Source organism: Astyanax mexicanus, chromosome 9, assembly GCF_023375975.1.
Source record: "Astyanax mexicanus isolate ESR-SI-001 chromosome 9, AstMex3_surface, whole genome shotgun sequence".
In the NCBI taxonomy this organism is placed as follows: domain Eukaryota; kingdom Metazoa; phylum Chordata; class Actinopteri; order Characiformes; family Acestrorhamphidae; genus Astyanax; species Astyanax mexicanus.
Window position 1 is genome coordinate 17475199 of NC_064416.1, and position 25277 is coordinate 17500475.

Sequence of the window (25277 nt, forward strand, 5' to 3'; positions counted from 1 at the left end):
ATAAGGCCTGTTTTGATACTTGTGTGTTTTATGAACACGTTTCCATTTTTGATGCATAAAACCTGACTGTATTTGATTGACATAAAATCCCAAACATCTGCTCAAAAGTTTATTGTAGAAGGAAATTTTTTTTTAACATTTTTAAAATTTTATATATTCACCCTGGATGAACTACAGAGGGTATATGGAAAATAAGGTGCACAAACAACCTATTTTGAATTCATTGCATTATGATTTCAGAAAAACTGAAATCATATATATATTCTTATATATATATACTGAAATCATATAATATATATATTCTTCTGCCATTTAGTCAACATTATTTTTGTTCATTTTTCACCTGGGCCGTGTTATTAAATGTTGATGTTGCAGTCAATTGTAATATATCAGAAGAAAATATATTTGCTGAACATTTAACAGGCTAGGGCAAATGCGAGATTTGAAAAAAGTCTTGTGAAAATGTAAGACTCCAGGCAAGAAAGTAAAACTTAAAGGTGCTATTTAGGATTCTTTGGGTGATGCAATAGAACCATATTTGTTTCAATAAAGACCTTCAAAGGTTTGTTCACACACACACATCTCTTAACAAACATGGCTCTTCAATGGCATAATTCAAACAATCCCACATAAAACATTTGTGTTATTAAGAGCATGTTATTTTTGCCTTTTTGATGATTTTTTTTGTAACCAAAACCAGCTATAATTATAGGTGCTACAACAGATTATATTCTGTAAAACAGCTGAGTGTAAAGAAATGAAATTAAAATAGGCTTTACAAATATGGTTTTATGTGGCAACGCAAACAAAGAATAATTTTACAAACATATCTTTTTATGGAACAATAAAAATTGTGTAAAATTCAACACCTAAAAATACCACCAGTAATTACCTTCTTGCTCAAGATCTTCTTTATGAACCATAACCAGCCACAATTACAGGTGCTATAAAGGATTATTTGGAAATGGTAGTGGTTCTTTTATGGTGTCACTCAAATAATGCACCTTCTCTAGAACCTTTAGGAAAATATTGAATATAGACCCTTTAATATGTTTGCCAGGCACGCACATGCACACATACAGACACCATGAACCACAACAAAAACACAAACATCTTGGAAAAACAGTTTTTTTTTATTATTCTGAAATGATTGATTTCGTTTGTGCCCATGTCAATATTTTTTCTTTTTTTTTTTCTTGGTTCGTTAATGACATCAGTTTCCAAAAAAAAGTAATTAATTATGACAAGTAAATAAACATTGTTGTAAAAAACATTCTTGGGGAATTCAATTCAAATGACCAAAAGAAAGGCTACACTCAGAGAAACGGCTGCTCCACAGCTGGGCTGAGTGACAGCAGCACAGCCCACCAAAGTGCTCACAGGGCTGGATGCTGTCCCCAATCTCACCCCACCTGGAGACTAAGTGAGTCACAGTGCAGTGTCTGCAAACACATACACACATAAGCATACATCCAATGACGCCCCTTTCTCCATTGGAGATCGAGGCCGTAAACACAGTGGTCTGTATTAAGGAAGTAGCCAGGGAGAGCGAGATTTAAAAAAGGGGAATAAAAACCAATGGTGAGATGAAAGAAACTGCAGTTGACTGGAGGTGATCTAGCCATGATCACGTGATCTAGCCATGGCCAATCAAAAGCCAAAGAAGCCTCTCTTCACATCACAAGTCCAAATGGGTCCGACTATAGTTGTTGTACAAAAGCCACCCCTGAAGGAAATGAGGTCAGCACTCGCAGCCCGGCTGAGATGAGAGTGAGATGATGCACAGTACAGTAGATAAATCAACCATGACCACACTGGAGGAGGACTGTGAAGTGTAAGTGTGTGTGTGTGTGTGTGAATGTGTGTACATATATAGACATATTTGTAAATGTGTGTGTTTGTGCGTATGTGTGTGTACGAGTGTATGTTGGTGTAAATGTGTCTGAGGAAGTGTGTGAGATGAAGTCTTCCCCTTCTGTTTCACCCAGATTTGATGACCCCCACCCAATTCCTCTGTGTGCACCCTGCTAGGCTCTATTCTGCCTGTGCGTCGTAGTTGGCACCGCCAGCCTTCTTCAGCTCATTGCGGATGTAGTCCTCCTCCAGTTCTCGCATATCGCTGACCATAAACTCCTTAGCAAAGTTCTGCAAGAAGAAAAAAATTGCTCAGACTACACCTGATGATGTATACTAACAGAACCAAAAAATACACTGAATGGACAAAGGTAATGTGACACATATGAAGATACAGTGAATCACAGACCAAATTGTACAGTTTAGTTTAATTTTTTTTGTATGTGTGAAAGTAAAAAAGGTGATTTTGATTAGCTAAAGCTGTAAAATAATATTTAATAATTAATTATTTTGAGTATTCCAAAGACTTATTTGATTAATGACAGGAAAAACATAGTCTCATAATGTATACATATAGACTCACCTGGACAACGTCTTTCACCAGTGTCTTGTCTGTGCTAATCTTGGCCCTCTGCAGTCCACTCACGTTCTCCCCAATCCAGGTGATGAGGGTGAACTTCGCACGCTTGCTCATGGCATCGCCCGTCGTGATCCGCACAAAACCGAACAGACGGTTGTCATCTGAAAGACAAGAGAAACCAACCGTATATTGAGCAACAGACTATGAGACCCATGTGAGCAGTTGGCCAATTGTCCTGAAGATCTGCTGGAGTGCATGGTAATCAGATGGTGCTGTAGTGTATTTTTATTTATGGCCTTGAGGAATAAAGCTCTGCGAATGAAGCTGGTTGATCGGCAGGTTCTGTGGATAATGGATAATAACACGTTGCGTAAATGGTGCAGGAGGCTGAGTAACTGTGGTAATTTAGAAGTGTAATAAGAATGAACCCGGACACACTGCTGGCTGCTGAGAGACAAATCTTTGGCAAAGCTCCAAGCTCAGAACAAGGGAACAGTGAGGTATTCAGGTCAACCAGCTGAATTAAGAAGAGAATTAAGAGCGGGACAGTTTTTCTCAGTTATTTTTTCTCATTTCTCTCTAGTGGTCTTGTATGTACACACACACACACAAATTATATATACATATATAAACACAGGCTAACTGTTGACTGTTAGCCTCTCAATGGCAAACAACTGCATTGCAGTGGCTTTGGGAAAAAGTTCAAATCCCTCGAGTCCTACAGAGGAAATCTCCGCCAGCTGCTTATTCATGACCTGCAGAAAATAGTCCTGCTCAAATGAACTCTTCCTTATACTACAGTCTGGCTTACTGAACAACCAATCAATTAAATCTGTTTTTTTAAATATACATATGAATAAGCAACAAATTCATCAATAAAAAAAAGTTTTACAATGTTTAATAAATATCTTAAATATCTAAAGAAGACATTTACCTTTAAGATAAACACTCTGTCCAAATGCTTGCCAGATTTTTACACTGAACCCATTGCTAACACAGATGTCTAAAGGCACAAAAATGCAGCTTTAAAGTCCAGTTTCTGCACAAATGTATTGCCCATAGAATAGGAATGCCTGGATCAAATAAACTTGAACGTATTGGTACCATGAGTAAAGCCAGGTGTGAGCTATAGGGGTATAAATTTCCTAGGATTGAGCTGTCAAGTAGTGGAACTGTATTTTCTTGAATGATGGCGCACCATTCAGTACTTTTGGATGGGATGAGGGTGGGGTGGCAATTCTCCAACATCCTGACACAACTTCACTAAAACTCTCGTTGCTAAATACAATGAAATCTTCACAGGAATGCTTCTACATCTAGTAGAAAGCACTCCCTTGATAGTTGCACCCAATATGCAAAGATCATATGAATGAATAGGCTTTACACATATTAATTATTGAATATTTTTAGCTAGCTGACAAAATACCTGCCTACATAATAATGTAACAACAGACACCACAAAGGGACTGTAGAGCTCAGAGCTAAAACACAGCAGAAATAAAACACAAAAAGTGTGTTCTGTTCACATCAACTCTTATCAACATCTTGCTCTGCACTGACCTGAACCTCTGGATGTCATGTCACTGTTTACAAGAAACTGCCTGGCTGCTTTTGCCAAGAAGCACTCAGCCCTCAGTGAGCTACCTTGGCACCACTTCCCACTGCAGTATTTCAGGCATTAAATGCCGTTGTTCATTAACCAGGTTTAATGTTAACAAGCTTAGCAGTCAAAAAATAGGTCACTGGTGTCACTTTGTAACGTTGTTACGTTAAGCAGTCGTGCTAACAGGTTACACAACTAAATGACGACAAATCCACCACCCCTAAAATACAAAGCCTTAAACACTGTAGAAATTGCTGGTCAAAATCTTTCTGAGATAGTAAATGCTGTATTTTGACATCAACTGCGGCAAGAGCTATCTGTAGGCCCATTATGACATTTAGGTTTCACTTTCCAGATCATTTCCAAATAATTTTAAAAACATCTATAAGCTTATTTCTGAAGGCCTCTGAGAAATCTCTGGATCTGGCCAATGTAAATGAACCACTCACTTTAACAATCTAGATCAACAAATCAAACTAAATGACTATGGTTCAAATAAGACAGGCTCCTCCAACAACCCCTCTAACCAGGTTCTAATCATCTGCAGCTGATTTGGAGCATTTGATTTAAAATTGAAGCTTTTATTAATTAGTATTAATAAATGTGGGCATTTCATGTGTTTTTCCCACAAAAAATACCCAGATAGGCAGAAAATAATAGAATTTATTTTGATTACATTCTACAAACAATGAAAAAGAAATGTATTCAGCTGTATCTGTTTAGCTTATTACCACCATCTCTTCATTTTTTTCAAATAAAGATAAAACGTTGGCATTCAAATATGTTAACTAAAGTTTTTAGAGCATCCTAATCTTTTTACAGACTTTTAAATTACAAGAGATTACTACTGAAGAGTAGGAAACTCCTTTTTTGGCATTCTTATTCTTTGAAATGGTTCCTGTTGCATTTCCCTTATGCTGGTTAAGACCTTTCCCACTTCTACTTCCGTGTAATTCTAAAGTGCCACAGTTCTGTACAGCTCTTCCCCCTCCGCTTCAGCCTGCCTGAATACTTACGCTGACGCTGCACCAGCCTGTCCTTAGATCAACAGTAGAACTATGATGATGCAGCAAAAAAGAGAAACGCAAAGGTTTTTAGCTCTTTTAACAGTCCTGTCAAGCTTGGTTTTGAGACTCAAACGCTGATCAGTCTCCAGAACCATAGACAACCAGTACAGTAACAGACAAATGCCAATATTTGCAAAGGCTACAGGATACAACAGAAAGACAAACACTTCAGCACATCTTCCTAGCAGCTGATGTTATTGCTATGCTGAACCTTATAAATTCCTAACCATCTCCTCCAGAACAAAGGTCTGAAAGCTAAACTTCTATCTGTAAAACCAATCAATGGGACTCAATCAGCTATCTAGGCCACATACTGTGTTCTAGGCCAGTGTTTCCCAATCCTACTCCTGCAGTCCCCCTTGTAGTGCACAATTTAGTGCTCCACCCACTCTAAAACACTTATTCCAACCCCAGGAAGGGTTTGGAAACCAGCAGAGGAGTTAAGTCAGTTGTTTTAGCTCATGTTAGGAACCAAAAACACACTGCATAATAAGCAGGAAGTCCAGTATCAGCATTGGGAAATGCTGCTGCTAAATCAAGATTATATGCAAATATTAACATCAAGGTGAGTTTTAATGTCCTGTAGGTGTGCTTTTGCTGCAGAGTGCAGTCCTCATTTTGGACACACCACACCCAGATCCAGCAGCTTGTTAATAGGAGTGGGCGGATGTGGTGGTGCTGCTGGTGGTGGTGATATCATTTGCTTTCTCTCTTTCTCTGAGGAATTGCTGCTCTCTAGACTCATATTACACTGAGACAGTCATAGATTTAGTCATGTGGAAGTAACTTGAAAAGTTTGACAATGTCTTAAAAGCGAGGCACAGCACAGCAAGAGTTTTGTGTTTATAAGAATATGGAATTTATCATTTTGAGAGAGTGTTAGAGCTCAACAAAAATACTTAAGTTAAATAAAGGAAGTTGAAGCATTAGTGTAGCATTTCAGCTGTTTTATAGTACTGGAGTCAAGCATGCACAAATGTGGTCAAATAAGACTGCAAAGACTAATACCAACCCTACAACAAGCGATTTCCACGCTGTTTCAGTTGCAGACATATTTCCACTATTGTTTGGTTTAAAGGCGGTAAGATGGTAAGTTGTTTTCTTTTCTTAGCGCTCCAATGAAATCAACTGTGGGTAACATTATCACAGGTTTTTAAGCCTTGGCTCATGCAAACTGTGACGTGAACACTGTGAATAACCAATAGGTGAGCTTTATCCAGCACCAAACAGAAAGCAGCAGAGCTTCCCCATTCATTTAACGGGGCGTTCTTTTACTTTTTACGATCAAAGTACTGTGCACACGCAAGTGCAGCTGTGGCCAAAAGCTGCTTCGATTACTGATCAAATTACTGTTCAACAGCAGAAGATTGGACTTAAGCTCAAAAGCATCTTGATGCAGTCTTGTAAATAAATAGTGAGCATGCAGAAATTTAAGTCTTTAAGTCTTTATATGTTAATTATGCCACTTAGCTAAAGTGATTTATTCATTTAAGTATAAGTATTCCAGTGTATGCTTGGCATAAGTGTCTTGAAACACTTGGAATTGAGTGTCTAATGCAGCACCAATAATAGGGCTTACCTGAACATTGACTTTTGAAGTCTGCATAGTCGGTTCCATGTCCTGCAGGAACAATCATGGGGCCATCATACTTAAAAGCTGCCCTAGAAGCAGATTAATGCAAAAATATATACATGTTCATTCAATAGGTTCTTCACTGAGGGCCAGTTTCCCAGACATGGATTAAGCCTGGTCTGGTCTAGTAGGATTCTAGCACAAACTAGAGCATTAGTAGAAATTCTTCCAGAAGCTTATGAAGCGTAATGCAGGTCTAGAAAACTGGCCCATTTATTGTTACACGTTTAACACATAAACCAGCAATATTAAACACCATGAAACAATGACAGCACAGTTTTTATATGCTTTTGATGCATGCAGATTATTAAAATAACCCCATTTCTGGCATATGGTGGAAAGAAAATCAATGAAATGAGTCTGTCAGCCTGAAAGGAAACTGAAATCAGGCTTAAGCTCTGTCTCACTCACCAGTTAATGTCTGTGGTATCGTCTCGGACGAGGTTGTAAGCTTCTCTGCAAGCTTCTTTGTCGATCCGTGTTGCCATTTTTGACGGATAAAAGGCTGAGGGACGAATAAAACAAGGGAAGTGAAAATAGAGACGGTAGGAAAGGGTGTAAGAGCTTGAAAAGGCTGGTTAAATCCTCAGCTCAGTGCAGCAGGGCGGCGATGCTGTGCTCTCAGCTGCGGGCTACAGGGAAAGAGGCGACTCTCGCTGCTCGATTCATTTCCTACTGCCGGTTTATGGGCGTTGGTGATATTTGTCAGTCATGTTGCTGTTCGAATGAATCTGGGTGCTCTAGCAGGGCTCACCTCCTCCTAATGGCCAAGTAGGGGATTCTGCTAAATTGAATCCAACCCACTCCATTGTGTGTAAGTGAGTGTCTGCTGAGTGAGTTATTCTGCCATCTTGTGGCTCGTGATTCACATTGTTTGGCTGTGTCTCAGTGTCTCTTATAGCCTTTAACTGTACACACCCTGAACAATAAAACAATAATACCCAGGCTCCAACAGGGTAAACCACACAGTCTATAGGTGAAGCTGACTGACTGGCTTAGATCTGGACCAGCAGGGTATATGTTTCTGTTAAAGTCTGATTGTAAAGCTGGTCTACATTCATATATTTGCAAGGACATTCCCAACCCTAAAAAATGCTGTAATTCGAGATGCTATCTCATTATTTCGAAGGTCATTTTTTTGAGATGCCATTTTGAAATGTTATCTCATTTTGATAAGCCATTATTTTGAGATGATATCTTATTATTTAGAAATGCTATCTCATTCTTTTGAGATGCTATCTTACTATTTTGAGATACTAAGTAATTGTTGTAAAAGGCTAAGTCAGTATTTTGAGATACTAAGTCATTATTTTGAGATGCTATTTCATTATTTTGAGATACCATCTCTTCATCTTAATATACTAAGTCATTATTGTGAGATGCTTAGTCAGTATTTTAAGATTTCATTATTTTGAGAAACTAAGTAATTATTTTGAGATACTAAGTAAGTATTTTGAGATGATATTTCATTATTTTGAAATGCTATTTCATAATTTTGAGATGCTATCTCATTATTTTGAAATGCTAAGTCATTATTGATAGTATTTTGGGATACTATTTTATTATTTTGAGATACTAAGTCATTATTGTGAGATACTAAGTTATTATTTCAAGATGCTATTCCATTATTTTGATATTTTATTACTTTGTGATATTAAGTATATTTTGAAACAAGTTATTATTTTGAGATACTAAGTCATTATTTTAAAATAGTAAGTTATTATTTTAAGATGATATCTCATTATTTTGATACACTTTGTCATTATATTGAAATGCTATCTTATTATTTTGAAATACATTACTTTATGAAAAGTCATTATTTTGCAGTACTAGTCATTATTCTGAGGTGCAATTTTGAAATACTAAGTCGTTATTTTAAAATGCTATTTTGATATACTATTATATTAAAATATTAAGCCATTATTTCGAGATGCTCTCATTGTTTTGATAAGGCGTTATTTTGAGATGTGATAATTTTGAGATGTTATGTCAAGATTTTGAGATGCTTTCTCATTATGTTTAGATGCTGTCATTGTTTTGAGATGCTAAGTCGTTATGTTGAGATGCTTTTTCTTATCTCATTATTTTGAAATGCCATCTATAATAAAATACACCTGGCAGTTTACTGCAGAATTCTGTACACTGATTTTTTTTTTCATTTTCAGTTATTACATGACGTGAAGAGCTTAAATGGCAAAAAACACATTTGTATTCTTGTACTGAGTTTTAAGGTGTAGAAAGGGACGTTTAAATATTTTTAATAAATAAAATAATTATTATGGAGGGTATTATTAATTTTTCAAATATGTAATGCAATTCAAAAATGAAGGTTTATCCAGGGTTCTTGGATGTGAGTGATGTATCTGTGGATTACACTGGTGAGATTTGATCCACGTTAATAGTCTTTGTTGTACAATGCATGTCAGTGTGTCAGGGGTGGGACTTTTATTATGAAAAGTAGCTATAGGTTCCAAAACGAGGTAGCTGGGCTAGCTAAAGTGTAGAAGTGAGTTTCACTGGTCCTGAAGCTTTTCACGAGCGAAACTGTTAATAATAATTAACCTACAGCGTTTTTCGAGCTCTTCGGGAAGACAATGACACAATGGTAAAATTATCTCGTCTTCTTATTAGCTGGTTGTCATCACAGAAAGATGAGAAGAATCGCTGCAGATTTGTCAGGCTAGCGAACTATTGTAGTGCCTGTGTGTGAGGCTCTGTTATTCCTAGTGTTATTTTTCCTGATTTAACTTTCCAGTGAGAATAATAGTTAGTTAAGTAACACAGTTTCTGTTTTATCGCAGAGTATAGTGTGTTCTAAATGCCGTAAGCTTGCACATTTCTTCTTAATTCTTTAAATTAAGTTTCTGTGTCAATAAAAACTGTTTTAATGTGCCTGTCTTTAGCCAGCTAGCCATCGACTTTACTCTCAGCAGGTCTGCAGAAATCTTGTTTTAAAGGGACAAAGATTTTAAACTATTTTTTTAAACCCTACAGTGTGGACAGTTTTAGTTTATTGCATTAAGTATGTATAACAGGTATTGTAGGAATTGTATATCTATATTACCGGGCATTCGGTCGACTGTAAGTTTAGTAACTAGTTAATAAACATAGCTTATAAACTGCTGGATGCCACTTTTCTGTCTATCACTCTTCTGTCTATCTCTTTGTCTCTCTGCCTGTCTATCTCTCTGTCTCTCTCTTTATCTCTCTCTCTGTGTCTCTCTCTATCTGTCGCTCAACGTTGATTTTATGTTTAAATCAACATTGGATTTGGTGTTGATTTTGAAGTGAATCAATGCTGTTATGGTCACCTTCTTTCAACGTCGTACGTTTTAGCTTAAAATTGTATGAATTATGAAAAAAAGTTTTATTTTAATTCTTGCTCTCTCTCTGCATATACATATCTGAGAAATAGGAACTGTACAACTACAAACAAAAAGCTTCAATTACTACAAGTGGCTAAAACTAAAAAGTCTTAAAGTTAAACTTACATCACTGTAGTAAAGCTGAGTATAAAGAATTTTACCCACTACTACCAATCTGACTGAACAGCTGATCTCAAAAACACAACAGTAAACATCAACATACCACCAGAATTGGTGCCAAACTAAAAAGCAATCACTACAAATAGAAGTAAATCACTTTTTCATCCCTTCATCCAGCTGTTTTTTGAAATTGTATGGTGATGAAATGTAAAATGCTAATTCAAAAGGTAGAATTAGATTGATTCAACAAATAAAACAACATGTAATGTTGTTTTAACATTGAAACAACAACAGACCTTTCTTCAGCCATATTTCAACCACATTTTAACGTTAAAGGTCGGTTCTCTCTCTTTCTCTCTCTCTCACTCTCAAACTCTCTCTGCATGTAGGAATACCTCATCTTCTCTTGTAGAAGTAGCTAATCCAAGTGTATTTCTTTCTATGATTGGTGTGTGGCTAAAGCTACACTACACAGACTCCAGTTGGTATATTTGTTTAATAAAAATGAATACTGTCCAATATTGTAATGTAATGTTATGTAGTTTTAAAACATACTGCTTCTACCCCTTTTTTAATTAAATATTAAATTTTAATAATTGAACATAAATTTACTAAAGGCACATTTAAAGAAATAAATGTTATTAAATGTAATTAACCGAAAAGTAAGTTCATACTATTTTCATTTGTTTTACATTAGAAAAAAAAAGTTTTCCTCAATCAGCTCAGAATGATTATGACAATTTGTATACTGATTCAGAATATTTAATGAGAAAACAATTTGTTTTTCCACCCCTCTATTTCACCTTCAGTTTGTCTATATGTTTGAGACTATTATATCGTTCTTTCACTTTGTAGATAGTTTTAGAGGGAGATGACATGATGGATGGTGGGAGGCAGGCTCGTCTTTCACGCCCACACAGAATCAGCGAGTCTTCAAAGGTGTGTGAAATCCTCCTCAGAAAGTGTGAAATGTTACAAATTTTAAAGCATTTTCATTAAATCTCATGTATCATGATTCTCCATCTGCTCGCATGTTATTTTTTTTAACAGGTTTATCGATGGCCAGACCAAGCTAGCTATCTCCTTCAGGGTTTGAATGAGCAGCGAGAGTGTGGTCAGCTGTGTGACGTGGTCTTGGTGGCCAATGACCAACGGGTGGCTGCGCACCGTGCCCTGCTGGCAGTTTCCAGTCCTTACTTCCAGGCCATGTTCACCCTCGGCATGCGGGAGGAGCGTCAAGCCGAGGTGGAGCTGGTTGGAGCCTCCTACGTTGGTGTGAAGGCAGTTGTGGACTTTTTGTACAGCGGTGAGTTGCCTTTGGATGGTGGGAACATTGACTATGTGCTTGAGACAGCTCACTTATTGCAAGTGTGGCAGGCAGTGGATTTCTGCTGCCAGTACCTGGAGAAGGAGGTAAGCGAGGAGAACTATCTATACCTTCAGGAACTGGCCTTACTTTACAGCCTAGACAGGCTGGATGCCTTCATAGACCACTTCATCCTGGAACGGTTCTCCACACTGTCTTTCACGCCTGAGTTCTTGAGGGATGTGCGTTTGTCCAAGCTGTGCTCATACCTGGCGAGTGAGCAGGTACAGAATGAGAGTGAACAGGCACTTCTTCAGGCTTCTTTGCAGTGGCTGACCCAAAGACCTGAGCGCTCAGCTTTCGCTTGCCAGCTCTTGTCCAACATTCGCTTTGCACTGATCCCTCTGGATGAGCTCATGGAACAGGTGTTGCCTGCAGTGCGCTCCCTGCTGCCTTCAGACTCTGGTTGCGAAGCTCTGGTGGAGGAGGCACTAGGCTACCATGCCCGTGTCAGTGCCCAGCCTGTGCTGCAGACAACCCGCTCAAATCTACGAGGTGGCGTCGAGCGGCTCCTGCTTGTCGGAGGGGAGGTGTATGAGCGTGGGGAAGAGCTTAGCACTGAGGTGTGTTGGCTGGATGAAGATGCAGGGACATGGGAGGTGGAGACTCAACTGCCAGCTCAGAGAAGTCACCACTGTGTTGCGGTCTTGGGTGGATTTATCTTCACCGCAGGGGGAAGCTCTTCAAGGGACAATGGGGGAGGTGCTGCCAGTAACTTACTGTACCGATATGATCCACGCAACAACACATGGACCAAGGTAATCTGTCCCTTCTACATAATTAAACTATTCATTTTGAAGGCATATTGCCTCAGTTTCTAAGCCTTGTCAACTCTTCTGCCACAGGGTGCCACTATGAATCAGCGAAGAGTTGATTTCTATCTGGGCACTATGAGGAATTGCCTGATTGCTGTTGGAGGACGCAATGATAGTGGTGCTCTATCATCTGTAGAGGTCTATCATCCTGTTGAAGATTACTGGGCCTACGTAGCAGGACTGCCTAGGTAAGGTTTCTTCTCAGTTGTCACAGATAAGATACATTTAATAGAATATACATATATGCTGTGTGATTGTACAGTTTGTCTGAATGTATAGCAGAATTTAATGTATCCAGGTCCTACTACAAAGTATCCACATACCATTACAATAACACCAATGTGTTTCATAGCTGGTATGGGGTTCAGTTTTAGATTATTATTATTACTATTATTATTATTATTATTATTATTATGAGGCCAATATCAGCATTTCTGTTCTTTACCGGTTCTATAAATAAGGGCATGGGTTCCTAATCCCAGTCATGGGGACCCTACAACCTGTATGTTTTTAAAACATGTTAACATGTTTTTAAACTTGTTATAAACAATTTTGTTAAATTTTCCTAAACTACTTTATGTGTGTGTGTTTCAGATTCACATATGGTCACGCGGGCACCACACACAAAGATGTTGTGTACATCTCAGGAGGCCATGACTATCAGATTGGACCTTACAGACGTGACATGCTGAGCTATGACCCCAGTACTGGTGACGCTTGGACAGAGAGGCAGGCCATGACCCTGGCTCGAGGCTGGCACTGCATGACATCCCTGCAGGATAAAATCTACGTCATCGGTGGCAGTGATGACCACGAGGACAGCATGGAGCGTTTTGATGTGTTGGAGGTGGAGGCCTTTGACCCACTGACTGAGCAGTGGAGTAGGATAGCACCACTGCGGTATCCCAATAGTGAGGCGGCAGTAGCAGTGTGGAACGACAAAATCTATGTAATGGGGGGCTACACCTGGGAGCACATGGACTTCTCAGAAAACACTCAGGTGTTTGTTCCTGAGAAGGGCCACTGGATAATGGGTAACAATCTACCTAGGTACATTGCTGGAGCATCAGCATGTGTTTGCACGGTCCGACCTCGACAGCGCAGCAGTCTGGAGCAGAACAGGACAGAAAAGGGGGGGAAGGAGAAGCAGAGTCTCAGTCAGGCACAAGACAGATAACTGTAGGAGGAACTGTTTGAGGCGGTTGCAGTGGTACTGTGAGGTGGATGTGTGTGTGTGTGTGTATGTGTTCTGAACTTGCAAACTTGCAAACAGCATATCAGTTTCAACACAAGCTGATCTAACACCAGTACACGAAATCTGCTGATGAAAGATGTGCTGCTATTTTGAGTGGATTCCGGATTTGTTGGTTACATCCATTTGTATGGTTTTAAGAATGGGAAGTTCCTGTGTGGCAGAACATTGTGCTGTTTTTTGTCAAGCTCCTGGTGAATTTTGTCAAAAGCACAAATCTGAAGACACTTGGATGTTTTCCACCAGTTCATGTTTCAGAGAACTTGCTCATGATGTGGACTAACATGGACAAACATTTCAGTACTACATTAAAGTAAACACATGACCTATCACTGTTTAAAAAGATTTTATTCACTTAGACCTGAGAATCTAGCAGCCTTAGACTACCACAATGGTATATGGGATCACAGTTTGCATAGATATTGTATGAAATCTTGCAGTCAGACGAAAGAAAATGATTTGTTCATCTGTTTTGGACAGCAGCAGTGACGGCAACATCCTTGTGTATCTTCTATACAGAATGGTTCACTTAAAAGGGTAGAAAGGATGGGACTCCAACCTAAGGAAGAGAAGCACACAGTGTTAACTGTTATAGAACTGTGTTTTGGGTCAGTGATGTGATGCCCATCTGACTGCATTATTTTTGGTTAAAATGCATACAATTACATGTACATGTAGTACCTCTCATATAAGTGTACTCACTTTTTTTACTAGTTAGTACTAACACTAATAATACTTTCTAATTTTTTCTTTCTGTTAAGTGTCAAAATGTACTGACAGCTTGTCAGTATATAAACAAGTGAGACATTATTTATTTTTTAAGATAAATCAATCGCACTATTTGACATTTTGTACATTTTGTGATCGCATCATCCAAAATTTGTATATTTTTTATTATTTTTTCAAATTGGCCTGTTCAAAATCCATAAGCGTCACTGACTCAGTTACAGTATTGGCTTAATTCGTATTACAGTGGTAGGTCTGTGCACTTACTGTTCCAAGGTACAGGCCTTCCAGCCACGATTTAGAGACTTGAGTGCCTTCATATCCTCCTCAGGCAGGTAGAAGTCAAAGACCTGCATTCAGATTCAAAAAGTGTATTACTTTTGGTCAGAGGTGGTGGATGAACTGGAGCCACAAAGGGTGGATCCATCGCAGTTTGGTCATTTTCCTGCCCCGTGTTGAGTCAAGGTTGTTTGAATAGAGCCACCCATCATGTGCTGGACTGGGGTCCACCAAAACACTTTGCTGCTCTTGCTTTGCTCAGATATACACTATATTGCCAAAAGTATTCCCGCACCTATCCAAATAATTAAACTCTACACTTCTAGCATGGTCCAGTCATGACATTGTATTTATTTAGTGTGTAATATTTACTTTATGCAAGTATGAAATGAACTTTTCTGTGCATTACTAACAGTGATGGATGTGCAGACCATATTTTAAACACTCACAATTTTTTTTCTATTCAGATTACTGCAGTTTTAGATATCTGGTTATTGATGTACACTGCCTGGCCAAAGAAAAGTTGCCACATGGATTTAACTAAGCAAATTATCTGGGGTTGCTGCAATTGGTCAGGTCTAGGTTCAGCAACAGTATATGCTTAAAAAATTAGGTCAGCTGATTCCCTGAATATACTGAATATAGACCAGGTTATTCCATCAGTGCATTCATCATTTTCACACATGGATTGTTCACCACAGAGTCCAGACCTTAACCTCATTGAGAATCTTTGGGATGTGCTGGAGAAGGCTTTGTGCAGTAGTCAGACTCTACCATCATCAATGCAAGATCTTGGTGAAAAATAATGCGACACAGGATTTAAATAAATCTTATGATGTTGTAGAAGCTTATTCAAACAATGCCACAGCAAGTGCGTGCCACAATGCGTGCCCCCTTTATTACCACAGATAAAGGGGGTCCAACAAAATATTAGTGTGACTTTTTTTTTTTTTAGGCCAGGCAGTATATATTCAATAACCAGCTGTATATTCTTAATCAGAGTATTCTCACAGTACTCAGTCTGATCTTCTTTAGTACCGTATTTTTCGGACTATAAGGCGCACCATATTATAAGGCGCACGATGAGTGAACGGTCTATTTTTAGTGTTAGTCCATACACAAGGCGCACTGGATTATAAGGCGCACTAAATGAAACTTTATTTATATCAGTAACAATAACTCTGAGCAATAAATCCTTCACAATATCTGTGAAAAATAACAACATCTCTGAGCAATAAATCAACAAGCACAGCAAGTACGTATTACTCCGCGACGCTCCTGACAACGGTAGCCGCAACGCTCCGACAGACCATAATATTATGTTGAAGCACAGCAAGTACGTATTACTCCGCGACGCTCCTGACAACGGTAGCCGCAACGCTCCGACAGACCATAATATTATGTTGAAGCACAGCAAGTACGTATTACTCCGTGAGGCTCCTGACAACGGTAGCCGCAACGCTCCGACAGACCATAATATTATGTTGAAGCACAGCAAGTACCGCATTACTCCGCGAGGCTTCTGACTATAATAGCGTGTTGTGCCGAATTCGGTGAATAAAACGGTTTTAAAACAGAGATAAAGATTGGATAAGTTTCATTTCTGGATGAAGTGATTTCCAGCGCTGTTTGGATATAACTGTGGATTACAGGAGACTGGATTGATGGATTCTCTTTAGTCTGGACGCGTTTTGAAGGTAGGACCTGTGGCTGAGCGCGGGTGTGTGTTCGGGGGGTGGCGGCAGTGACCGGAGGTTACCCCAGGACAAAAGGAGAGCCTTTTATTACTGGAAACATGCGCTCTGACGCAGCTCTAATTCATGAAACATACATCCTACAGTAAAAGCACAGTTCTGGAATCCGGAGAGCCAGACGGTTCGAATGGTGTATGACATGACCGCATTCGATGAAATATGGACGAACGATAAACGCAAATATGAGAGTTATGAATTATTAAAATCATAACCAAGGCATATTTCGCCCTAAATGTTTATTTTCTGAAAGGATATTCCGCTAAATAGGCTAAATAGCTCAAAAGCAGAGATTCTAAGCTTTAAAATGGTATATTGGATGTCTATATTGAACCTGTAACTGTTCATAACTATTCAGAAACACAGCCAGTTATGAAATATTAAATATTTCTGGCCCGCCGGTGGGCCAGCGCGTGTTAAGAGGTTAACTTTACTTAGAAGTGGGCGCTAAAAAGAAACAGTTTGTGCTATTACCCCAGAACGGGTGGAAAGGAAAGTTTACCGGCACCTTGTTCTGGCCACGGAGCTACAGTGGAAACTAGCTACCCTGAACCACAGCCGAGAGGCAGTACGGCAGTCAAAGGTAACCGCGCGCTAGCCCAAGAGGGGGATCTTTTTCTGGCGTGGGTGAGGAATTCTGCACAACAGAGCGCTGTGTACCACATAAAAATCGAGGTCAGTAAACACAAGCAAAATCCATACACAAGGCGCACTGCATTATAAGGCGCAATGACGATTTTTGGGAAAAAATAAGTATTTTAAGTGCGCCTTATAGCCCGAAAAATACGGTAATCGGATTATAAAGCGCATGTTAACACACTTGCTGAAAGGGATGGGTTACCTTTGTGTTCTCCAGAATATGGTTGGGTTTAACACTTTTTGGAATCACTGCAATGTCCTGCTCAATATGATACCGTAATAAAATCTGCAAAACACCCAGGATTTAACAAGTTAGGTACACTGTAACATGCACATGAATACCATTCAATGCACCCAGAGGCATGTTTCTGTCCTGGTTTGTGTGACCTGTGCAGGAGTCCGTCTGTGCTTTGCAGCAATCTTCCCAATCACAGGGTCCTCCAACAGCTTTTTAGGGTCTGTGTCTCCTCTTTGACTGCGCAGAAGAAGACATTGCCAGAGATGAATTATTTCTAAATGAGACTAAATTTATGAACTTATCTCTCATGGATGAACTTACAGCTCTTTGGGTCGGTCTGGTGAGCCAAAGGGACTGTAGGCCACAAGAACTATATTCTTAGACTTGCAATATTCTATTAGATCAGACTGAACCAGGTAAGGATGAAGCTCTACCTGCAGGTAAAAATGTGTTTATTTTATTACTGGACTCACTTATAGTATTATCATAGCCAAACATACATAATGTATAGTTCATCCATACAACAGAAAACACTCTACCTCTGCCTTGGATTAGTACCTGATTGACAGCTGGACAGACTTTAGCCACAGACAGCAGCCTCTCAAGTTGTTCGATAGAGAAGTTGGACACACCAATACTCTTCACTTTTCCAGAAGCCCTTAAAGCCTCCATGCCCTAAAATGTACATGCACAGAGCAATCAGAATGCAGTGGACCTATCTAAAACCTGCTTGGAGGTTTTACACATGACAGGAGGCTGCTCAGGCTCCCCTTACCCTCCACACATCCACATAGTCTATGTCTGTTGAGAGAAGCTGTCCGTTCTTCATTGGAAAGAGCTCATCACCAACTTTCTGTGAGGATAAGGAACAAGCCAACAGCAGAGGCAAATATGATATACAAATATGATATACATATATATCAGATTAATATCTGTTATATTCAAGAAAATGAACCTTTAACACTTATGTGACTAACAGCTTTGAAACTGTATTTGTCTTTCTAGCTCTTGCTTTTATCATTGTTTGTTTTTTGAAGCCACCCCTTTATTAAGGATGGGAGACCTACCCATTTGAGTTATGTATTGTGATATAAAATACAATGTAAATTAGTCAGCGTACAGCTTGTATAATGTAAATTTGGTGTTATCGCTCTCACATTTGTCACTGGAACTTTTCATGGCACCTCTTTTTTAACCTTTAATTTAACCAGGCAAGTCATTAAGAACATGTTCTTATTTACAATAACAGCCTGGCAAGAAGCAAAAGCTACCTGAGGGAAGGGTACATCAAAAAATGAAAGAATAAAAGGTAAGACAGGACAGAGACAGAGCGAGAAGAGGAAGAAAAAAAAACAGAAAAAAAACTAAGTTAATAGAAAAACAGTATCAGTAACAATTTTCCTAATGCTTTCCTTAAACTCAGCAATTGAAATCAATGTCTCTAATTGTAATGTTTTCTAGTGTGTGTTCCAGTCTTTGGCAGCAGATGCTTAAAAAGATAAGGAGACGGGAGCAGAGTGTGTTTTGGGGGTTTGTAGTTGAATTACAGTAGAGGACCTGGTGTTATACTTAACAGATACTGGTTGCAATAGGTTCTGTAAGTAAGATGATGATCGACCCAGCAGAGTTTTATAGATTGAGTGAACCAGTATATATTGCGATGCATATGTAATCATGGCTAATTAAAGGAGAACTCCGGTGTAAAATTGACTTTTGGTGTTGAAAACATGATTAAAAGTACTTATCTTTGATTAATAGCCCACCTTTGTTCTCCCAGACCAGTTTGACCGTTATCCAGGCTCTAAGTAGCTACAGACGCCGCCATTTTTCTTGGTACCGGCTGCTGCGCTATGCGAAGTCTGTGTCTGAGTCAGCATAGTGTGGCAGCCAGGGCCAGGAGTAATGGCGGTGCCTTGAGCTGAAGCTCACGTTATAGGTTGTTATTAGTGTTTTTTAATAAGCTTCTTGTGCACTTTTTAAGTTATTAATGCCTCGTTTTAAATGTCAGGGCTCTTCGGATTCTAGCAAGGAGGTGTGAAGCTGCTTTGAGCCTGGATAACGGTGGAAAAAGTCACTCAGCCTGAAAGGTGTTTAGACAAACTGTTAAAATTTCTGGAACTCGAAATGCTCAGGGAAAATGGAGGTGTGCTATTCTTTAAAGGTAAGTACTTTTTATCATATTTTACTACACCACAAGTCCATTTTACACCAAAGTTCTCCTTTAATGTAAAGAGAGCATTTGTAATAAAGCAGAAAACAGAATGGCATAGGGTCTCAAGCTTCTGAATAATGGCTTTATCTGTAGACTACATTGCTGTAAACAAACAGGGAGTAAAGTCATCTGAACCAAAGTGGCCTCACCATGGTTAACCAACAAAGTTGAGTGCACATGAAGCTTTATATCCAGAGACTGGCTTTTAAAAAATAGACATATAAGTGCTGCCAAAGCATAATTCCTTCCCTTGGAAAACCATGTGGTTGCGCAGGTGCTGCCGTGCCAAATTTGTGCCCATATTTGCACCCCACTGCAAAATGCATGCCCTGTCAGGAGCACCCATGCTACTTTGTGGAGGTATACTGCTGCCTTTACTTTGGTTATTGTGACCAAAGGACCTTAAATACAATCCATTCCAGTCTAAATGATTTAGGACTTTAGTCCAAAAAGATTTTGGACACAGCCCTATTAGCCAAAAGTATTTTCACACCACCATTTAGACAATTGTTTTCCAGGATCAAAGTAGCTCCACACCTCCTTGCTAGAATCCGGAGAGCCCTGATATTTAAAACGAGGCATTAATAACTAATAAAAAAGTGCACAAGAAGCTTATTAAAAAACACTGTTTACATCATATAGCAAGCTTTAGCTCAGAGCGCCGCCATTACTTAACTAAAAATAACAGACATATATACATAGAGTCTGCATAGTGCTGAGGTTTTTGAAGGGCTAGCAGGTAAATTTAACTTACAACAAATCAATGAGATTACCATCAATCTACCTTAACAACATAATGACAGGGATGTGGAGCGCTGATTATTAGGAATACTATCTAATGTGTGTAATTAGTTTATTACAACAGCGACAAGTTCTAAACTTAATACAGACTTTATGCGATCAGTAAACAGAGTTCATAAATAAATACATGTTAAAGTTACCTGGCTATGAACTTACTGTATTTAGCTAAGATGCACAACATAAAGCCAATGTTTATATTATTCCTTTATCATTGATTAATGCCCTATATTTAATACTTACAAGAAATCCTAAGATGAAATAATTTAACTTTATTTATTAAATGATTAACTCTGGTATTAATGTCTATTTTGTGTTTTATTTATTTCTATTTGTGTTTGCAATGTGGAAATGTGGTGAATTTAAAAATTAAGCCAATTGGTCATTCATTATTAAGTAAAAATTTTCTTATTTTATAAAATCTCTTATTTTATGTTTTATCTGATTACTCGATTAATCAAATCGATTTTTCAATAGAGAACTCGTTTAGTAAAATAATCAATAGCTGCAGCCCAATGACGCCAAAATCGAGGCCCAAAATCTCCGCCTGCATACTGCATCACGAGTTAATGCTAGTGTATAGCGCAACTGAGGAACCGCGGGCCTTTTTTAGGTGTGCGTCGTGATGACATCACGCGCCGCTTTGTGTCGCTCTCCTGATTGACCAGTGACGCGTCTAGACCATAGTGCGAGGCTCTTCACACACTATCGCCATGATGACGTCACGCGCAGCTCTGTGTCGCTCTCCTGATTGGTTCTGACCAGTGATGTGTCTAGAGGCTCTTCACACACTAGCGCCTATAGACTCGTCCCAAATCACACCTGCTCTCCAGTGACTTCAACAAACAGGATACTTAAACAGGTATGTTTTTTGATCAATAAAATACTAAAAATATTTAAAATTAATAAAAAATAATTAATATAAAACACAAACACAATCAAAGGCTAGTAATATAATACAGGAAATTGACAAATCCTGCACCTAACATCTGGGGTTATGCATAGGGCTCAGCCAGGATCTACTACTCACTCAACTAACAACAATAGCCAAAACCCCCACAATCTGATATTGGCTCGACAAGGATCCAGAAGCACAGCCTAACACTATGTTCATGGTCCATTGCCTTAACTGCCAAGTATCCAGACCTACCGAAAAATAACCAATGAACAAACAGAATCCCTCCTTAATCTATGCTCACTTCCTTAAACTATGGCAACAACACACTAACCACAGCACCCTACCTAAGCACAATCACACACAATAAATAAATAGTGCACAGAATAATATCAGTTTCAGTTAGTTTCAGTTTCAAATAATTGAACAGCTGAAACAGGTTCTCACTCATCTTAATTTATTTAACTAAAGTGAGCTTTTAAATTATTTCTAGCCTCGTACTGAATTCAGCTCGGTGCTGCAGGAGGGAGGGTGGTGGAGAGAGAGAGAGAGAGAGAGAGAGAGAGAGAGAGAGAGCAGCGCAGCACAGCACATTTTGCCTGATTTCTCTTGATTAAATATCAATAAATATGTGAATTTAATACATTTTAATACCATATATTATACTACACTTTATAGGACCTTATTTATTAAAACGTTTTTTTTTTTTTTTAAATCTCAATGCCGCGGGCGTGTTCCTTATTACTGACTCTAAACTGTTTGATCCAGCTGTTATATAATATTATGTTATATTAATACCATTTTAATGTTTCTCGTTTCTATGTTTTGAAATTCGTTAGATTATATTTTTGTCAACATTTTGGGTTTATTTTCGTTTTTTTTTAAATAATAATAGAAATTACATAATTTATTTTCTTTTGTACATTTTTTAAGGGTAACAAAAGTCAATAGTTACTTTTACTGGTAACTAGTTACTTTTATAGTGGAGTAACTCTGTTAGTAACTCAGTTACTTTTTTTGGAGAAGTAACTAGTAAAAATAACTAATTACTTTTTCAAAGTAAGGTGCCCAACACTGGTTGACAATGAGCAAGTTTCCCGATGCACAAGGAGCAGGCTTATTCTATTTGCCTGAATGACATGAAATGTTTAAAATTAATACAGACATGTAGAAAAAAACAAAGACAAGCTGTAACCTAGATATAAATAATAATAATATCTTAATAATAATAGAATAATAATAAATAATATAATTATATGCCAATTAGGCATATTTGTAGCAGTAGGGTATTTTAATTTTCATCCCTGACTCTAATTCATATAAGTTATATACCTGATTTGATCTTTTTCCGTACAATCCCTGCTAAAGTTTTAGGTGAAGAGGACCTAAAGAAGGTCAGTGCATGTTTCTGGAAAAACAAAAAAAGTGGGCGTGGCATTGCGATGGTTACCATCCATCGCGATGTTGGGTCATCGGCACAACCCTAGCAATTAATACATTTAGGTCAATGTACAATACACTATGCTAAATAATAAAATGCATTTTAAAGTTATTTTGTGTGCACATTTATTATTGTGTCACCTTAAGCCCCACAGGAAAGTGTACCAGGTACAGGTCCAAGTAGTCTAGTTGCAGGTCACTGAGAGATTTCTGGAGACAAACAGGGATGTCCTCAAGAGCATGATAAGTGCACCACAGCTGCACACAAGAAAACAGAAATACTTTATTAGCCTGTCTGCAGAGATTTGACCATTATTAGATATAAACATTATTTTTCTACAGCTGGATTGAAGCACAGTGTTGATGTGTGTTGAATGTTTTAAAATGCTTTATTAAATGTTATTGTCTTTCTTAGTAGTATTCAACTACAGTTACTGCAGAGTATACTGTCTGTAAGAATGACTCGCCTTGCTCACGATATACATGTCCTCACGTCGAATGATGCCCTGCTGGATCTTGGAGCGGAGGGCTTTTCCCAGCTCCACCTCATTCTGATAGCTGTGGGCTGTGTCCAGGTGACGGTAGCCAGCAGCTATTGCTGTCTCAATGGCTGCTTGACACTGTTCTGAACTCGTGCTCTGTTGACCAAACAGGAAACAAATGTAGTGTCACATGAGAATAAGAAGGATACAACCTGAATTACTCCACTTCTAATTCATATACAGCCTGGCAGGTCACAGCACAGACTGCCATAGGTAGACTTGGTAGTACTCTTAGTGTAATTAAGTAAAATCTTGGTTGATTCAGTTTCAGAAGTATTTATTTACTGTTGAGTACTTATAAACTCCTGGTGAAAAGATATGTTATTATTTATTTATTATGTATTTTACATCTTTTTAACAACAAATGAATAGAGCCTGAAATAAAAGTTTGCATGGTTACTATATAATAACTGCCCATTCCGCTGAACAGATAGCTTCTAGCTTTGTTAAGATTACTTGGCTGTCTTGTTGTACTTCTCTTTTGAGGTCTATGTTTGATGTTTGATCATGTTTAGGTTGGAGGATTGTGTGGGTCATAGCAAAACCTTCAGTTTTCACCACATTGTGGATGTTGACTGTTCTTTATAGATGGTGTGATGCTTGCTTCCAGAATTTGCTTGTCGTTATTAAATCCATTCTTTCCTAAATCAATTCCCAACAATTCCCAATTACCAACACAACAATGTAACTGCAACACAAACTGATCAACCCCTGTGCGTAACAGTTGGAGAGATGTTCTTTTCGGGAGATTCTGCACCTTTTTTCCCCTTCATACATGTCATTGCTCATTGTGGCCAAGAAAAAAATATTTTATCTTCAGCTGTCATTTGTCTTTTCACAAGGCATCAGTTTTTGATGTCTCTGTTAAAACATTGAAAATATTATCTTCTGATGGCTTTTCATAAAGTTAATATTAAAGCAGGTGTTGCTGATCAGAAGAATAGACTAGTGCGCTAAAAAGTAGTGCCCTGATGTAATAATTAGGGGTGGGTGATAAGGCACGATGTTGGCGTTATTATTGCGTACAAAACGATATGGCACACCCTTACTTTTCAACAATTTCTTCTTACCTTACTATTCACAGTAACAGAATGTTTGGCACAGCTGTTTGCGTTCCATTGTAACAGTTCCTACACGTTTAGCTATTTAAGTCATATGAGTTGTAATGAATTGTCACTTCCATCTGTCAAACAGAGAGCAGAGTGTTTGAATAGATGCTATTGAACTGGGTTTTGTATTATATGGAGTTTGTTGTGTCTTACTGGGCTTGGGTAGAGCCATCAGACCAGATCCAAAGCTGTTGATTTAAATAATGCCTCCATAAAGTTTTCAGACAGCACAGAATTGTAATGGTTACTAATCAAACTAAAACACTTCTCTACATTCAAACCAATGACTCTATATTAGCTTTTAGTCATGGATTAACAGCAGTAACGTAATCCTACCTTCGCCTTCCATGTTCCCAGCCCCAGCAGTGGCATGAACGTGCCATCATTAAGTTCTATCTTTCTTGGCTGTTCAGCGCTCTCCTCCATGGGGGAATAGCTTTATTTACAGCACCAAACAAATATCAGATGAGTGGACTGGCTGGTCCTTCCTGTCTTCCTACTGTTTCTTACTCAAGTTCTGCTATTTTTTCTTTCTTTCTTTTTTTCTTTCTTCTATGTTTCACTGCTAAGTCTCTCCCCACTGACTTCTCTCACTTTCTTTATCTTAACAGTTAATCATTGAACCTTACACCGAGGGCGTGTGCGTCTCTCTGTGTGCGTGTAGATTATTTACCACCACTATTATGTACGTATACACTCCGGCCTGTTGACAAAATTGAGGAAAGTGACCTTAACACCTAAGCTCATGTGACAATCTGCTGTTTCCTCAAGAACAATGTAAAATGAGGAAGCGAAAGTTCTTTCTTTCTCTCTCTCTCTTTTCCTGTCTCCCTTTTTCTCTCTGTCTCTTTCTCTCTCCTTCTCTCCCTCTCTCCCAACTTATGTTAAAATACTGTTTTAAAGGTAATCCTCACTGGTAAGACTTGTATGTATTAAATTAATGCAAATTTCCAGTACTTTAAGACTATGATTTACACTATATGCACAATTATA

The 25277-nt window shown here is 38.5% G+C and overlaps 3 protein-coding genes across 4 annotated transcripts; 1 reads left to right on the forward strand and 2 right to left on the reverse strand.

Moving 5' to 3' along the window:
• Positions 1-1112: 1112 nt before the first annotated feature.
• cotl1 (coactosin-like F-actin binding protein 1) lies at positions 1113-7474 on the reverse strand. Its single transcript, XM_007250952.4, has 4 exons — positions 7149-7474; positions 6684-6766; positions 2438-2595; positions 1113-2145 (listed from the first exon to the last, which is right to left on the reverse strand). The coding sequence occupies exons 1-4, from the start codon at positions 7223-7225 to the stop codon at positions 2035-2037; spliced, it is 429 nt and encodes a 142-aa protein (XP_007251014.2). The 5' UTR covers positions 7226-7474; the 3' UTR covers positions 1113-2034.
• Positions 7475-9203: 1729 nt separating this feature from the next.
• Positions 9204-13984, forward strand: klhl36 (kelch-like family member 36). The gene is made up of 5 exons (XM_007250951.4): positions 9204-9342; positions 11078-11161; positions 11273-12346; positions 12434-12591; positions 12998-13984. The coding sequence occupies exons 1-5, from the start codon at positions 9340-9342 to the stop codon at positions 13578-13580; spliced, it is 1902 nt and encodes a 633-aa protein (XP_007251013.3). The 5' UTR covers positions 9204-9339; the 3' UTR covers positions 13581-13984.
• Positions 13985-24929, reverse strand: zgc:56622 (aldo/keto reductase). Of its 2 annotated transcripts, XM_022679588.2 has the most exons (10): positions 24621-24927; positions 23101-23271; positions 22775-22891; positions 18064-18141; positions 17847-17963; positions 17610-17722; positions 17438-17525; positions 17253-17336; positions 14649-14731; positions 13985-14214 (listed from the first exon to the last, which is right to left on the reverse strand). In XM_022679588.2, exons 1-10 carry the CDS (start codon positions 24708-24710, stop codon positions 14181-14183), a joined length of 975 nt encoding a protein of 324 aa, XP_022535309.1. In that variant the 5' UTR covers positions 24711-24927; the 3' UTR covers positions 13985-14180. The 2 variants fall into 2 exon arrangements, with proteins under 2 accessions (XP_022535309.1, XP_022535310.1); XM_022679589.2 differs by lacking the exons at positions 13985-14214; positions 17253-17336 and having other exon boundaries at positions 14647-14731; positions 17393-17525; positions 24621-24929.
• Between the last annotated feature and the right edge of the window lie 348 nt (positions 24930-25277).